The sequence below is a fragment of the Ranitomeya variabilis genome, chromosome 4 (assembly GCF_051348905.1).
Source record: "Ranitomeya variabilis isolate aRanVar5 chromosome 4, aRanVar5.hap1, whole genome shotgun sequence".
In the NCBI taxonomy this organism is placed as follows: Eukaryota; Metazoa; Chordata; class Amphibia; order Anura; family Dendrobatidae; genus Ranitomeya; species Ranitomeya variabilis.
Window position 1 is genome coordinate 629,840,654 of NC_135235.1, and position 17,803 is coordinate 629,858,456.

A 17,803-nucleotide genomic window follows, 5' to 3' on the forward strand; every position below is an offset into this window, starting at 1 on the left:
ACCGACTCACGGTGCGGTGGTGCCACTCTGCACCCCCAGAGCTTCCAGCTAGCCAGGCAGTTTCATGATAGCAAGCTGGACTAGACTTAGCAAGAAAAACCATATGTAACAAATGAACAAGCAGGAACTTAGCTTAGCTGGAGTAGACAGGTCCTCAGAAAGATCCAGGAGAGATCTGAACCAGTACTAGAACATTGAAAGCTGGCATGGAGTAACGATCTGAGTGGAGTTAAATCGAGAATCCAGCCTAGCCCAAAACGAGGGCAGGTGGGGAAGGAATCTCAGAACCAGCAGCTCCACTCACAGCCACCAGAGGGAGTCCAAGGACAGAACTCACCGAAGTACCATTCATGACCACAGGAGGGAGTTCGAGAACGGAATTCACAACATCTCCCCCTGCCTCTCAGTTCCTGACAAGCTGCTATTATACATTTTGCAAAAGCACCCTTTTTGCCATTTTCAGAGCAGGTCTTCTAAGCACAGCTCTCACTGTCTTGATATGTGTCCTTGTTCAAGTGACCTGTTATCTCTATGTGTAAATACAGTGATAAGTGAGGAGACAGTGAGGGTATGTGCACATGTCAGAATTTCTTGCAGAAATTTCCTGAAGAAAACCAGAAATTTTCTGCAAGAAATCCGCATTTTTTTTTTTGCGTTTTTTCCCGTTTTTTCTTAGCCTTTTGCAAGCTAAATTAGCTTGCAGAATGCTAAAGTTTTCCAAGCGATCTGTAGCATCGCTTGGAAAACTGTTGTGAATTCCGCTCTTGGGCTCCCTCCGGTGGTTGTAAGTAGCACTTCTGTGAATTCTGCTCTTGGGCTCCCTTCTGTGGTTTTGAGTGGTATAGCTGCTTCTTGGATTTAGTATCAGCAGCTGCTTCCACTGATCTTCTTTCTGCTCGGCTATTTTAGTCTGGCTTTATCCCTCAATCAATGCCAGTTGCCAATTGTTCTTGCCTGGAGGCACGGCTCTTGGATTTCCCTGACTCTCTGACCCGTTCAGCAAAGTTAAGTCCTTGCTTGTCCTTTTGCAGTCCACTTGTTGTGGACTTATTGTTCAGCACATTTATGTTTTGTTCATTTGTCCAGCTTATCAGTATGTATCTATTTAGCTAAGCTGGAAGCTCTGGGCTGCAGATTTTGCCCTCCACACCTTTAGTCAGGTGTGGAGATTTTTGCATATCTCTGCGGTGGACTTTTTCTAGTTTTTATTACTGACCGCACAGTGTTTCTTTCCTTACTGTCTATCTAGCTAGAATTGGCCTCCTTTGTTAAATCTTGTTTCATACTACGTATGGCATTTCCTTCTCCTCTCACAGCCAATATTTGTGGGGGGCTGTCCTATCCTTTGGGGATTTTCTCTGAGGCAAGATAGCTTTCCTATTTCTACCTTTAGGGGTAGCTAGTTCTCCGGCTGTGACGAGATGTCCAGGGAGTGACAGGAACATTCCACGGCTACTGCTAGTGTTGTGTTAAGATCAGGGACTGCGGTCTGTATAGTTACCACCTGCCCAGAGCTAGTCGCATGTCGCTCCTAAATTACCAGTCCATAACAGTGCAACTGGCCAAAAATGAGTTGAATGCATCTCAAAAGAAGGAAAAGAAAAAGAGTTCTGAGCCATTTTTTTTTCGTCTGTTTTGTCTTTTTCCTTCCTCTTAATCTCTGGGTGGATTTGGGTGCAGACATGGATGTTCAGGGTTTGTTTTCTCGTGTGGATCAGCTTGCTGCAAGAGTTCAGAGTATCCAAGATTATGTTGTTCAGACTCCAGCCTTAGAGCCTAGAATTCCTACTCCAGATTTGTTTTACGGGGATAGATCTAAGTTTTTGAACTTTAAAAATAACTGCAAATTGTTTTTTGCTCTGAAACCCCGTTCCTCTGGTGACCCCACTCAGCAAGTTAAAATAGTTATTTCTCTGCTGCGTGGTGACCCTCAGGACTGGGCATTCTCCCTTGAGTCAGGGGATCCGGCATTGCTTAATGTAGATGCATTTTTTCAATCGCTCGGATTATTGTATGACGAACCTAACTCTGTAGAGCATGCTGAGAAAACACTTTTGGCCCTGTGTCAGGGTCAGGAAGCGGCAGAATTGTACTGCCAGAAATTTAGAAAATGGTCTGTGCTCACTAAATGGAATGAGGATGCTCTGGCAGCAATTTTCAGAAAGGGTCTTTCAGAAGCCCTTAAAGATGTTATGGTGGGGTTCCCCATGCCTGTTGGTTTGAGCGAATCTATGTCCCTAGCCATTCAGATTGATCGGCGCCTGCGCGAGCGCAAAGTGGTGCACCGTATGGCAGCGTCCTCTGAACAGAATCCTGAGCCTATGCAATGTGATAGGATTCTGACTAGAGCGGAACAGAGGGGATACAGACGTCAGAATGGGCTGTGTTTTTACTGTGGTGATTCTGCTCATACTATTTCTGATTGCCCTAAGCGTATTAAGAGGGTCGCTAGATCTGTTACCATTAGTACTGTACAGCCTAAGTTTCTCCTGTCTGTGACCCTGATTTGCTCATTGTCATCTTTCTCTGTCATGGCATTTGTGGATTCAGGCGCTGCCCTGAATTTAATGGACTTAGATTTCTCCAGGCGCTGTGGCTTTTCTTTGCAGCCTTTGCAGAGTCCTATTCCCTTGAGGGGTATTGATGCTACACCGTTGGCCAAGAATAAACCTCAGTATTGGACTCAGCTGACTATGTGCATGGCTCCAGCACATCAGGAAGATTGTCGTTTTCTGGTGTTGCATAATTTACATGATGTTGTTGTACTGGGTTTTCCATGGTTACAAGTACACAATCCAGTGTTGGATTGGAAATCGATGTCTGTGACTAGTTGGGGTTGTCAAGGGGTACATAGTGACGTTCCTTTAATGTCAATTTCCTCTTCCCCCTCTTCTGATGTTCCTGAATTTTTGTCAGATTTCCAGGATGTATTCGATGAGCCCAAGTCCAGTTCTCTTCCTCCTCATAGGGACTGTGATTGTGCTATCGACTTGGTTCCTGGCTGTAAGTTCCCTAAGGGCCGACTTTTCAACCTGTCTGTGCCTGAACATACCGCCATGCGGAGTTATGTTAAGGAGTCTTTGGAGAAAGGACATATTCGGCCATCTTGTTCACCGTTGGGAGCGGGATTTTTTTTTGTTGCTAAGAAGGATGGCTCCTTGAGACCCTGTATTGATTATTGCCTTCTTAATAAGATCACGGTCAAATTCCAATACCCTTTACCTTTGCTCTCTGATTTGTTTGCTCGGATTAAGGGGGCTAGTTGGTTTACCAAGATTGACCTTCGAGGGGCGTATAATCTTGTTCGTATTAAACAGGGTGACGAATGGAAAACTGCATTTAATACGCCCGAAGGCCACTTTGAATACCTGGTGATGCCTTTCGGGCTTTCTAATGCTCCTTCTGTATTTCAGTCCTTCATGCATGATATGTTTCGCAATTATCTTGATAAATTCTTGATTGTGTATTTGGATGATATTTTGATTTTTTCCAATGATTGGGAGTCTCACGTGAAGCAGGTCAGGATGGTATTCCAGATCCTTCGTGATAATGCTCTATTTGTGAAGGGGTCTAAGTGCCTATTTGGGGTCCAGAAGGTCTCTTTTTTGGGGTTTATTTTTTCTCCTTCGTCTATAGAAATGGATCCTGTTAAGGTCCAAGCCATTCATGACTGGGTTCAACCCACATCTGTGAAGAGCCTTCAGAAATTTTTGGGCTTTGCTAATTTTTATCGCTGTTTCATTGCCAACTTTTCTAGTGTGGTTAAGCCCCTGACCGATTTGACGAAGAAGGGCGCTGATGTGGCAAATTGGTCCTCTGAGGCTCTGGAGGCCTTTCAGGAGCTTAAGCGCCGATTTACTTCTGCCCCGGTCTTGCGTCAGCCTGATGTGTCTCTTCCTTTTCAGGTTGAGGTTGACGCTTCTGAGATTGGGGCAGGGGCCGTTTTGTCACAGAGGAATTCTGATGGTTCCTTGATGAAACCATGTGCCTTTTTCTCCCGAAAGTTTTCGCCTGCGGAACGCAATTATGATGTCGGCAATCGGGAGTTGTTGGCTATGAAGTGGGCATTTGAGGAGTGGCGACATTGGCTTGAGGGAGCCAAGCACCGCGTTGTGGTCTTGACCGATCATAAGAATCTGATTTACCTCGAGTCGGCCAAGCGGCTGAACCCTAAACAGGCTCGATGGTCCCTGTTTTTCTCCCGTTTCGATTTTGTGGTCTCGTATCTTCCGGGATCTAAGAATGTTAAGGCGGATGCCCTCTCTAGGAGTTTTTTGCCTAATTCTCCTGGAGTTCTTGAGCCGGTTGGCATTCTTAGAGAAGGGGTGATTCTTTCTGCCATCTCCCCTGATTTACGGCGGGTGCTTCAGGAATTTCAGGCTGATAAACCTGACCGCTGTCCTGTGGGGAAGCTGTTTATTCCTGATAGATGGACAAGTAAGGTAATTTCTGAGGTCCATTGTTCTGTGTTGGCCGGTCATCCTGGGATTTTTGGTACCAGGGATTTGGTTGCTAGGTCCTTTTGGTGGCCTTCCTTGTCGCGGGATGTGCGTTCTTTTGTGCAGTCCTGTGGGACCTGTGGCCGGGCTAAGCCTTGCTGTTCCCGCGCTAGTGGGTTGCTTTTGCCTTTGCCTGTCCCTGAGAGGCCCTGGATGCATATTTCCATGGATTTTATTTCGGATCTTCCTGTGTCTCAGAGGATGTCTGTTATCTGGGTGGTTTGTGACCGGTACCTTTGTCTAAATTGCATTCCTCCTCTGATTTGGTTCCATTGTTTTTTCAGCATGTGGTTCGTTTGCATGGTATTCCGGAGAATATTGTGTCTGACAGAGGTTCCCAGTTTGTCTCCAGGTTTTGGCGTTCCTTTTGTGCTAGGATGGGCATTAATTTGTCTTTTTCTTCGGCGTTCCATCCTCAGACAAATGGCCAAACTGAGCGAACTAATCAAACCTTGGAAACCTATTTGAGATGCTTTGTGTCTGCTGATCAGGATGATTGGGTGGCTTTCTTGCCGTTGGCCAAGTTTGCCCTTAATAATCGGGCCAGTTCGGCTACTTTGGTTTCGCCTTTTTTTTGTAATTTTGGTTTCCACCCTCGTTTTTCTTCAGGGCAGGTTGAGCCTTCTGATTGTCCTGGTGTTGATTCCGTGATGGACAGGTTACAGCAGATTTGGACTCATGTGGTAGACAATTTGATGTTGTCTCTGGAAAAGGCTCAGCGTTTTGCTAACCGCCGTCGGTGTGTTGGTCCTCGGCTTCGTGTGGGGGATTTGGTCTGGTTATCTTCTCGTCATGTTCCTATGAAGATTTCTTCCCCTAAGTTCAAGCCTCGGTTTATTGGTCCTTATAAGATTTCTGAGATTATCAATCCAGTATCTTTTCGTTTGGCCCTTCCAGCCTCTTTTGCCATCCACAATGTTTTCCATAGATCGTTGTTGCGGAGATATGTGGTACCTGTGGTTCCCTCTGTTGATCCTCCTGCCCCGGTGTTGGTTGAGGGGGAATTGGAATATGTGGTTGAAAAAATTTTGGATTCTCGTTTTTCGAGGCGGAGGCTTCAGTATCTTGTCAAGTGGAAGGGTAATGGCCTGGAGGATAATTCTTGGGTGGTTGCCTCCGATGTACATGCCGCCGATTTGGTTCGTGCTTTTCACTTGGCTCGTCCTGATCGGCCTGGGGGCTCTGGTGAGGGTTCGGTGACCCCTCCTCAAGGGGGGGGTACTGTTGTGAATTCCGCTCTTGGGCTCCCTCCGGTGGTTGTAAGTAGCACTTCTGTGAATTCTGCTCTTGGGCTCCCTCCTGTGGTTTTGAGTGGTATAGCTGATTCTTGGATTTAGTATCAGCAGCTGCTTCCACTGATTTTCTTTCTGCTCGGCTATTTTAGTCTGGCTTTATCCCTCAATCAATGCCAGTTGCCAATTGTTCTTGCCTGGAGGCACGGCTCTTGGATTTCCCTGACTCTCTGACCCGTTCAGCAAAGTTAAGTCCTTGCTTGTCCTTTTGCAGTCCACTTGTTGTGGACTTATTGTTCAGCACATTTATGTTTTGTTCATTTGTCCAGCTTATCAGTATGTATCTATTTAGCTAAGCTGGAAGCTCTGGGCTGCAGATTTTGCCCTCCACACCTTTAGTCAGGTGTGGAGATTTTTGCATATCTCTGCGGTGGACTTTTTCTAGTTTTTATTACTGACCGCACAGTGTTTCTTTCCTTACTGTCTATCTAGCTAGAATTGGCCTCCTTTGCTAAATCTTGTTTCATACTACGTATGTCATTTCCTTCTCCTCTCACAGCCAATATTTGTGGGGGGGCTGTCCTATCCTTTGGGGATTTTCTCTGAGGCAAGATAGCTTTCCTATTTCTACCTTTAGGGGTAGCTAGTTCTCCGGCTGTGACGAGATGTCCAGGGAGTGACAGGAACATTCCACGGCTACTGCTAGTGTTGTGTTAAGATCAGGGACTGCGGTCTGTATAGTTACCACCTGCCCAGAGCTAGTCGCATGTCGCTCCTAAATTACAAGTCCATAACAGAAAACTGACTGACAGGTTGGTCACACTTGTCAAACATAGTGTTTGACAAGTGTGACCAACTTTTTACTATAGATGCTGCCTATGCAGCATCAATAGTAAAAGATAGAATGTTTAAAAATAATAAAAAAAATAAAAAAAATGGTTATACTCACCTGCAGACAGCCGATCTCCTCAGCGGCGTCCGTTCCTATAGATGGTGTGTGTGTGCGCAGGACCTTCGATGACGTCGCGGTCACGTGAGCGGTCACATAAGCGGTTACGCGACCAATCACAAGACCACGACGTCATCGCAGGTCCTTCACAGACACCAGCTATAGGAACGGAAGCGGCGGCATGCACCGGAGAGGCGGGAAGACTGCGGGGGCCATCGAAGGTGAGTATATCACTATTTTTTATTTTAATTCTTTTTTTTTTTACCAATTATATGGTGCCCAGTCCGTGGAGGAGAGTCTCCTCTCCTCCACCCTGGGTACCAACCGCACATAATCTGCTTACTTCCCGCATGGTGTGCACAGCCCCGTGCGGGAAGTAAGCAGATCAATGCACTCCTAGGTGTGCGGAATCCCCGCAATTCCGCAAATTTAATGAACATGTTGCTTTTTTTTCGCGGAAAAAAATGCAACATTTGCACAAAAAAATGCGGAATACCCTGAAAATAATGGGAGGCTTATGTTAGCGTTTTTTTTCGCATTTTTATCACGTTTTTATAGTGAAAAAACGCGAAAAATACTGAACGTGTGCACATGGCCTAAGGAGACTCAATTGCTCTGAGCTATTCAAAAGACAACTTGAAAATGCCCCTTTAAGAGAACCAGGGAAAAACTATTTTGTCTTGTGGAATAGAAAAATTATGCTCCAGAAAAAAACATGTTGAAAAACCGTGGAAAATATTAAAAGGGGTTTTCACACCTATTAATTTGCTTTCACCTTCATGACTGGGCCAATTTTTACAATTCTGACCACTGTCACTTTATGAGGAAATAACTTTGGAAAGCTTCAATTGATGCCACTGATTCTGAGACTGTTTTCTCGTGGCATTGTACTTTATGATAGTGGTAAAATTTCTTTGATATAACTTGCATTTATTTGTGAAAAAAAAAGGAATTTAGTTAAAGTTTTGAACATTTCGCAATCTTCAAACGTTTAATTTTTATGTTCTTAAATCAGAGTTATATCGCACAAAATACTTAATAAATAACATTTCCCACATGTCTACTTTACATCAGCACAATTTTGGAAACAGAATTTTTTTTTTTGTTAGGAAGTTATAAGGGTTAAAAGTTGACCAGCGATTTCTCATTTTTACAACAAAATTTGCAACACCCTTTTTTTTTTTTTTTTTTTTAAGGACCACTTCACATTTGAAGTGACTTTAAGGGGCCTATATGACAGAAAATATCCCAAAGTGACACCATTCTAAAAACTGCACCCCTCAAGGTGCTCAAAACCACATTCAAGAAGTTTATTAACCCTTCAGGTGCTTCACAGGAATTTTTGGCATGTGGAAAGAAAAAATAAACATTTACATTTCTTTCACAAACATTTTCCTTTAGACCTATTTTTTTTTTACTTACGCAAGGGTAACAGGAGAAAATGGACAGTACATTTCATTGTGCAATTTCTCCTGAGCATGCCGATACCCCATATGTGGGGAAAATCTATTGTTTGGGCACATGGCAGGGCTCAGAAGGGAATGGAGCGCCATTTCAGTTTTTGAACGTAAAATATGCTGGAATAATTAGGGGATGCCATGTCGCATTTGTAGAGTCCCTGATGTGCCTAAACAGTGGAAACCCCCCAACAAGTGACCCCATTTTGGAAACTAGACCCCTTAGGGAACTTAGCTAGATGTGTATTGAGCACCTTGAACCCACAAGTGCTTCACAGAAGTTTATACCGTAGAGCCGTGGAAATAAAAAAAAAACCAACACATTTTTCCCAAATAAATCTTTTTAGCTCCAAATTTTGCATTTACATAGGGGTAAAAGGAGAAATTGCTCCATACAATTTGTACGCCGATACCCAGTATGTGGAGGAAAACAACTGTTTGGGTGCACGACAGGGCTCAGAAGGGAAGGAGCGCCATATGACTTTTAGAATGCAAAATTTGATGGAATAATTAGCGGATGCCATGTCACGTTTGGAGAGCCCCTGATGTGCTTAAACAGTGAAAAAAAAAACACAAGTGACACCATTTTGGAAACTAGACTCCTTTGGGACTTTATCTAGATGTGTGGTGAGCACCTTGAATTCCCAGGTGCTTCAGAGAAGTTTATAATGTTAAGCCGTGAAAATTTAAAAAAAAAAAAAAAAAAAAAAAAATCACATTTTTCCCACAAAAATATTTTTTAGCTACAAATTTTGTATTTTCACAAGGGCAAAAGGAGAAAAATGGACCCCAAAATTTGTTGGGCAATTTCTCCTGAGTTCACTGATACCCCATATGTGGAGTCCCTGAGGTGCCAGAACAGCAGAAGCCCCCATAACTGACCCAATTTTACCAATTAAACCTCTCCATGAATTCATCTAGGGGTGCAGTGATCATATTGACACCACAGATGTGTCACAGACTTTTATACCATTGGGCAGTGAAGACAAAATAAATTAACATTTTTACCACCAAGATTGTGTGTTAGACCCAAGTTTTACATTTTCACACTGGGAAATGGGTGTAAATGGCACCAGAATGTGTCCCACAATTTCTGCTGGATGGAGAAATACCCCATATGTGGCTGTACAGTACTACTTTGCCATATAGAGTGACTCGGGAGGGACAGAGCGCTATTTGCCTCCTGGAGCGCAGATTTTACAAAATTAAAAATTATTTTATAGAAAAAAATCAGTATTTTGGCAACGCTTTGATCTGAGAGCTATAACTTTTTTTTCATTTTTCTGCTGATGGAGCTGTATGGTGGCTTGTTTTCTGCGGGAGACGATGATGTTTTCAGCGGTACTATTTTTATTTACATCCACATTTTTGATCACGTTTTATTGCAGTTTTTGTTCGGCGGTATGATGATAAAGCATTGTTTTTTGCCTCGTTTTTATTTTTTTTACGATGTTCACTGAAGGGGTTAACTAGTGGGACAGTTTTATAGAGCGGGTCGTTACGGACGCGGTAATATCAAATATGTGTACTTTTGGTTTTTTATTTACATAAATAAATGCATTTATTAGAAAAATATTTCCTCTTTTTTTCTTTATTTAGGGTTTTTAAAAAAATATATTTTTACACTTTTGTAATATTTTTTTTTTACTTTCTTACATTGTCCCAGTATGGGACATTAATATTTTACATCAGATAGCTGATCTGATATTCTGCACTGCAGAGAATGAGATCAGCGATCTGACTGGCAGGTAAGGAGGCATGCCAGTGCCTGCTCTCAGCCACCTCCCTGCAGGACCTGAAAGGACCCAAAGTCCATCTTGGTGCTGGGGGTCTCCATGGAAACCATCAGGACAATGCAATCGCATCGTGTTGTCCTGATGGAAGCGCACAGGGAGCCCCCTCCCAGCGCGATGCTTCTATATGCTGCTGTCACTACTGACTGCGGCATCAGAGGGGTCAAGTGCCCACAATCGGTGCTAGCCATGATTGTGTGTGTTGCTTCGGGGTGTCAGCTGTCACATACAGTTGACACCGGCACGCGATCACCGCCGCGCTCAGCGAGAGGCCACGGGATCGCGGTGCCGTACTAGTGCTGCTCGTGGCTTGAACACACCTCCCGCAGAGCAGTACTAGTCTAGTACGGCGCATGCCACGAAGGGGTTAAATTGAAAAATCATCATGTATGCATTAAAATAATAACTGACTAAATTCACATTACCGATCCCCTAAAACTCCTTTTCATTGCTGCCCCAGTACCCCGCTGGTCTCTAAGCTTACTTTTAAAATTTTTGGCTTTAGCAACTGAGTGTTTGTAGGACCAGTGAATATTGTACGGAGATTGGCCCTGCATTTTTTTCTATGAGGGGAAAAAAGTGCCATTTTAATTTTCTTTGTTAGATAAAAAATTATATTGTGCTACCGTGTTAGGCAGAAAAAAAAAATCGATGTAAATACTTTCTAGGCACAAAAAATGACAAAAGTGTGATACCTTTATTGGCTATTGGGTTTATTTAATTCATTTGTAAACTGGTCTGAAGAAGGAGCCTCTGTGCTCTGTAAGCTTGCAAATATTTGTTTTTCTGGTTAGCCAATCAAGGTATCACTCTGAGAATACTTTTATTATTTTTGGGCATAAAAGTATTTACATCAGTTTTCCTTGTTGACAATTTGCTGGTAAAAAATGTGTTAATAAACAGAAAAAAAAATGTTGTGTTGTGCAAATTTTTTTGCCAGTAAATTACACATCCAAAAGTTTATGAAACAAACCCTAAAAACATTCAGCACATAATTCTAGCGGCCAGTGATTGGGTAGAATTGGTGATTTCTCTGGATACTACTCACCGGTGCGGTTATCTGTAGGAATCTCCTCTTTACACCGCTCATCACCCTTCACATATGTCCCTGAAGTATTAATAAAGGTCAGATCTTGACCCTGAAAGAAAGAATGTATAAGTCACAGATAGATGGAGAAGTCACGTGACATGAATTCTAAGAACAGAAAAGATCATAAATTAACAGGATGACCAAAAATGACAGCAGTACTTATCACATAGCTCCAGGTCTTCTGTATAAATTCAACCGGTCTTCTTCTAATTCTAACAAGCAGTCTTCATAACCAGAAAATTGTGAGAAGATCCAGACAACATCTAATATCTGTGATCAGCTTTATCCTGTCATCTCCACCAAGTATAAAACGGATACTGAATGGCCACCTTACTAGAGACACCCATCTAGTATCTGGTTGGGTCTCCTTTGGTCTTTAGGACCTCAGTGATACATCTAGTCATAGATTCCACTTGGTGGTGAAATAATTCTGCAAAATTATTGGCTCGATGCTCACACAATATATTCTTGCAGTTGTAGTTGTAGCCTTTTTCCTATGCTAAAGAAATACATTTTTCGAACCCTTCATTAAAAGACAAACATACCCTCCCATTTATTAAGTTAATCCCAAAAACTGGATCCCATTTTCAAGATATGGACTTAGAAGAGATTTATGGGGGAGTAATATTACATCAGTCATATGATGGTCACAATAAATTGTGCATTTGGACATATTAGTCAGAGAATTAGCGTTATATCCAGCTGCAACTTGCATCTTCTTGCATCACTTTGCGAGGCCTGACGGCGACAGTGATGATGATGTCAGTAAAGAGTGTTGGAATTAATGGAGATATAAAAGCGAGTAAATAAACGTGCACCTCCTGCTCATCAGAATGATTTTGTATATCCTCCTTAGATTCCTTTCATAGGATGTTGTTACATGCTTGCCTATTCTAGTCTAGCAATAAAGATTATGCCTCATTTGAACACACTCAGATCTCTTGATTTCCCACTTTATTGTGGATTCACACTGAAACTGATACACAGAAAACTGATCATTTCATTGCTCGGGAAATAATCTCTATATAGGGAAGTCTTTGATCGTGAGGCGGTGATTATCTCTAATAAACTAGCCATTCAGGGTACAAATCAAGACTGAACACAAGTCCTGAGATTTCGTGACACCTTCTCTCCATCTACCTGGTGAACCTGAGGAACATTGGGATCTTCTTGTTTACAGTCCTGTGGAAGAAGAGGATGAGGACATCTCTCTGGAGTTGTCCTCTTACTGGATATAACTGTTCATTAAAGTATTATTTTTTACTTGGTGCTGTAATCAATCTCTAGATTTCATGACATTTTCTCTCCATCTACCTGATAATCCTGAGGAATGTCGGGATCTTCTAGTTTACAATCCTGTGGAAGAAGAGGAAGGGAACATCTCTCTGGTGTTGTCCTCTTACTGAATAGTTCTGGAGGAAACACATACAGGGCCCGAATTCATTCTTTACATACAGATAAATATAGGCATATGTATTAAGTCCTGTCTATTACCTGGTGATACGGTGGACTGGGGAACCTCCATAATGATGTCCTTGTACAGATCTTTGTGTCCTTCTAAATACTCCCACTCCTCCATGGAAAAATAGACGGCAACATCCTGACACTTTATAGGAACCTGACACATACAATGATACAGTCATCCTCCGATCCCTCCATAGCGTTACTGTATAATATCCCAGCATTCCCAGCAGTGTCACCTCTCCAGTCAGCAGCTCAATCATCTTGTAGGTGAGTTCTAGTATCTTCTGGTCATCAATATCCTCATGTATCAGGGGGTGAGGTGGAGGCCCCGTGACTGGGCTCAGGGGTCTTTCCCATCCCTCAGACACAGGGGCCTGACAGCGCTCACTAGAGGTCTTCTTCACTACTGTGTAATCCTGGTTATGGAGAGACACATTAATATATCTCACTACAGACATTTCCAGAGTCCTCACCTCTCCAGTTCTGTCCATCTGTTATTCCCATAGATAAGAATGATGTAATGTGACGTCATCAGAATCTCTCACCTCTCCAGTAAGCCGGAAGAGGATCTCTAGGGTGAGGTGTAATATCCTCTCCACCATCTTGTCCCTGTCCCTATCCATCCTTGTAGGGTCACTCAGGAGAATTCTCTTATATAGAAGATCTCCACTGAGAGGATCCGATATTGTGGGGACCTGAATGGGAGAAGATGACGATGTAACATCATAAAGATCCCATGTGAGAAATCTATGTAGCTGTTACCGGCGTCACATGATCACTACATCCAGTCATGGCCCCGTCCTGCTCCCGGTATAACACACAATCCAATTATAGTCACATACAGAGATTAATTACAGAATATCGCCTATCTAGCACCAAAAACACAGAACAAATCTAAAATATTTCATAAGAATAAGACACAAAGTTATAAAAGGCAGGGAACATCCAGAGAGATCGGGACGGCAGAACTGGGGATGTCAATATGGCTGGAGTCACACTAGCGATTTTATAAACAGTCACATTTCGTTCCTGCAAAGTCGGACAAATGTAATGCAAGCGAGTACAATCACAATCTGATTTTTTACACCCAGCATCAGATTTACATCCGAATGCAGTGTGATTTTAAAATGAGCTTTTACATAGAGCAATTCTCTATGTTATTTACACAAATCATTTTAAAAGGAAATATTCTTCAAAAAATATATATTATATACACATATTTAACAGATACATAGAATAAAAGCAGGAAATTCAGCAGCCGCGTAGTGTAAAATCACAGCAGGAGCAGACAGGATAGGAGAGATGGATTACATACAGTACAGCAAATACAAATGGAAGGAATAGGTAGATATATAGATGTCAGTGACAAATACAATTAGTACAGCGTGTGTGCAGCTTACTGTACATGTATTTAGTTTTAAAAGATAATTTTTCAGAAAAAAATGGCGTGGGCTGACGCATAAATTTCTTAACCAGTAGGGGGAAAGCCAACGGCTGGGACAGATGTTTATAGCCTGGGAAGGGGGTAATACCCATGGAGCTTCCCAGGCTATGAATATCAGCCCACAGCTGTATACATGGCCTTTACTGGCTAGTAAAATGGGGGACCCCCCAAAAAATGATGTAACGTCTCACTATAATTAATAAACCGCAAAGGCTTTGCAGACAGCTGTGGGCTTATATTAATAGCCTAGGAAGTGGCCATAGCTACTGGCCCCGCAGGCTAAAAACATCAGCTCTCAGCCACCCCAGAAAAGGAGCATCTCTAAGATGTGCCAATTCTGGCAATTAGCCTTGCGCTTCCCACTTGCCCTGTAGCAGTGGCAAGTGGGGTGATAGTTGGGGGAGGTTGATGTCACTTTGTATTGTCAGGAGACATCAATCCCCGAGATTAGTAATGGAGAGGCGTCAATAAGATGCCCCCATTACTAACCCCATAGTCATATTGTATAAAAACACAGACACCCAGAATAAAGTCCTTTAATTGAAAGAATGACACAGACTCCATTAACCCCTTTCTGAAATTAGACGTACTATCCCGTCGAGGTGGGGTGGGCGTGTATGACCACCGACGGGATAGTATGTCATATGCGATCGGCCGCGCTCACGGGGGGAGCGCGGCCGATCGCGGCCGGGTGTCAGCTGACTATCGCAGCTGACATCCGGCACTATGTGCCAGGAGCGGTCACGGACTGCCCCCGGCACATTAACCCCGGCACACTGCGATCAAACATGATCGCAGTGTTCCGGTGGTATAGGGAAGCATCGCGCAGGGAGGGGGCTCCCTGCGTGCTTCCTTGAGACCCCCAGAGCAACGCGATGTGATCGCGTTGCTCCGAGGGTCTCTTACCTCCTCCTCGCTGCAGCAGGCCCGGATCCAAAATGGCCGCGGCATCCGGGTCCTGCAGGGAGGTGGCTTCACAGCGCCTGCTCAGAGCAGGCGCCGGGAAACCAGGAGCTGTGCATGTCAGATTGCCGATCTGACACAGTGCACAGCAAAGTGTCAGATCGGCGATCTTACACTATAACATGATGCTCCCCCCTGGGGCAATGTTATAGTGTAAAAAAAAAAAATATTCACATGTGTAAAAAAAAATTAAAAAAATTTCAAAAAAAAAAAAAATATATATATTGTTCCTATAAATACATAAAAAATAACAATAAAAGTACACAGATTTAGTATCGCCGCGTCCGCAACGACCCGACCTATAAAACTGTCCCACTAGTTAACCCCTTCAGTGAACACCGTAAAAAAAAAAAAGAGGCAAAAAACTACGCTTTATTATCATACCGCCAAACAAAAAGTGGAATAACACGCGATCAAAAAGACGGATATAAATAGCCATGGTACCGCTGAAAATGTCATCTTGTCCCGCAAAAAACAAGCTGCCATACAGCATCATCAAAGAAAAAATAAAACAGTTATAGTCCTCAGAATAAAGCGATGCAAAAATAATAATTTTTTATATAAAATAGTTTTTATCGTATAAAAGCGCCAAAACATAAAAAAATGATATAAATGAGGTATCGCTGTAATCTTACTGACCCGAAGAATAAAACTGCTTTATCCATTTTACCAAACGCAGAACGGTATAAACGCCTCCCCCAAAAGAAATTCATGAACAGCTGGTTTTTGGTCATTCTGCCTCACAAAAATCGGAATAAAAAGCGATCAAAAAATGTCACGTGCCTGAAAATGTTACCAATAAAAACGTCAACTCGTCCCACAAAAAACAAGACCTCACATATAGCTTCAAAATGTGGTAACGCAAAAAAATTTTTTGCAATAAAATGTATCTTTCAGTGTGTCTACCAATCATAAAAATCCGCTAAAAAACCCGCTATAAAAGTAAATCAAACCCCCCATCATCACCCCCTTAGTTAGCGAAAAATTAAAAAAATGTATTTATATCCATTTTCCCATTAGGGTTAGGGCTAGGGTTAGGGAAAGGGTTAGGGCTAGGGTTAGGGCTAGAGTTAGGGCTAGAGTTAGGGCTAGAGTTAGGCTGCTTTCACACTAGCGTTGGTACGGGGCCGTCGCGCTGCGTTGGTCCGACGTACCGACGCATACTGTGCAAAAAATGCCCGACGTGGGCAGCGGAAGCAGTCTTACAACGCTTCCACTGCCCCATTGCAAGGTCCAAGGAGTAGGGGGCGGAGTTTCGGCCGCGCATGTGCGGTCGAAAATGGCGGTCTCGACGCACAAAAAAAAGTTACATGTAACTTTTTTTGTGGCGGCAGTGCGCCAAAACACGCATTGCGACATGCAGTGCACGATGCTAGTGTGAAAGTAGCCTTAGGGTTAGGGCAAGGGTTAGGGCTAGGGTTGGGGCTAGGGTTAAGGCTACAGTTAGAGTCGGGGCTAAAGTTAGGGTTAGGGTTGGGGCTAAAGTTAGGGTTAGGGTTGGGGCTAAAGTTAGGGTTAGGATTACATTTACGGTTGGGAATAGGGTTGGGATTAGGGTTAGGGGTGTGTCAGGGTTAGGGGTGTGGTGTGGTTAGTGTTACCGTTGGGATTAGGGTTAGGAAGGTGTTTGGATTAGGGTTTCAGTTATAATTGGGGGTTTCCACTGTTTAGGCACATCAGGGGCTCTCCAAATGCGACATGGCATCTGATCTCAATTCCAGCCAATTCTGCGTTGAAAAAGTCAAACTTTGCTCCTTCCCTTCCGAGCTCTCTCGTGCGCCCAAACAGGGGTTTACCCCAACATATGGGGTATCAGCGTACTCAGCACACATTGGACAACAACTTTTGGGGTCCAATTTCTCCTGTTACCCTTGGGAAAATACAAAACTGGGGGCTAAAAAATAATTTTTGTGGAAAAAAAAGGATTTTTTATTTTCACGGCTCTGCGTTATAAACTGTAGTTAAACAATTGGGGGCTCAAAGTTCTCACAACACATCAAGATAAGTTCCTTGGGTGGTCTAGTTTCCAAAATGGGGTCACTTGTAGGGGGTTTCTACTGTTTAGGTACATTAGGGGCTCTGCAAACGCAATGTGACGCCTGCAGACCAATCCATCTAAGTCTGCATTCCAAATGACGCTCCTTCCCTTCCGAGCTCTGCCATGCGCTCAAACGGTGGTTCCCCCCCCACATATGGGGTATCAGCGTACTCAGGACAAATTGGACAACAACTTTTGGGGTCAAATTTCATCCGCCAACTCCTGGACAGTCTGTGGTGCAATGTGACGTTAGTGGATGGGGCGAGACATGATGTCCCAGATGTGCTCAATCGGATTCAGGTCTGGGGAACGGGTGGGCCAGTCCATAGCTTCAATGCCTTCATCTTGCAGGAACTGCTGACACACTCCAGCCACATGAGGTCTGGCATTGTCCTGCATTAGGAGGAACCTAGAGACAACCGCACCAGCATATGGTCTCACAAGGGGTCTGAGGATCTCATCTCGGTACCTAATGGCAGTCAGGCTACCTCTAGCGAGCACATGGAGGGTTGTGTGGCCCTCCAAAGAAATGCCACCCCACACCATTACTGACCCACTGCCAAACCGGTCATGCTGAAGGATGTTGCAGGCAGCAGATCACTCTCCACTGCGTCTCCAGACTCTGTCACGTCTGTCACATGTGCTCAGTGTGAACCTGCTTTCATCTGTGAAGAGAACAGGGCGCCAGTGGCAAATTTGCCAATCCTGGTGTTCTGTGGCAAATGCCAAGTGTCCTGCACAGTGTTGGGCTGTGAGTACAACCCCCATCTGTGGACGTTGGGCCCTCAGACCATCCTCATGGAGTTGGCTTCTAACTGTTTGTGTAGACACATGCACATTTGTGACATGCTGGAGGTCATTTTGCAGGGCTCTG

At 43.6% G+C, this 17,803-nt stretch overlaps 1 protein-coding gene across 1 annotated transcript in view; it reads right to left on the minus strand.

Annotated features, from left to right (window-relative positions):
* The window catches only part of LOC143768141 (uncharacterized), a 113,070-nt gene that overhangs the window by 13,622 nt on the left and 81,645 nt on the right, over nucleotides 1-17,803 (minus strand). Inside the window, exons 2-6 of the mRNA XM_077256829.1 lie at nucleotides 13,030-13,179; nucleotides 12,721-12,900; nucleotides 12,515-12,638; nucleotides 12,335-12,432; nucleotides 10,979-11,069 (exon numbers count right to left, since the gene is read on the minus strand). Of these exons, the coding sequence (XP_077112944.1) occupies nucleotides 10,979-11,069; nucleotides 12,335-12,432; nucleotides 12,515-12,638; nucleotides 12,721-12,900; nucleotides 13,030-13,179 (643 nt within the window). The remainder of the gene's footprint in view (nucleotides 1-10,978; nucleotides 11,070-12,334; nucleotides 12,433-12,514; nucleotides 12,639-12,720; nucleotides 12,901-13,029; nucleotides 13,180-17,803) is intronic.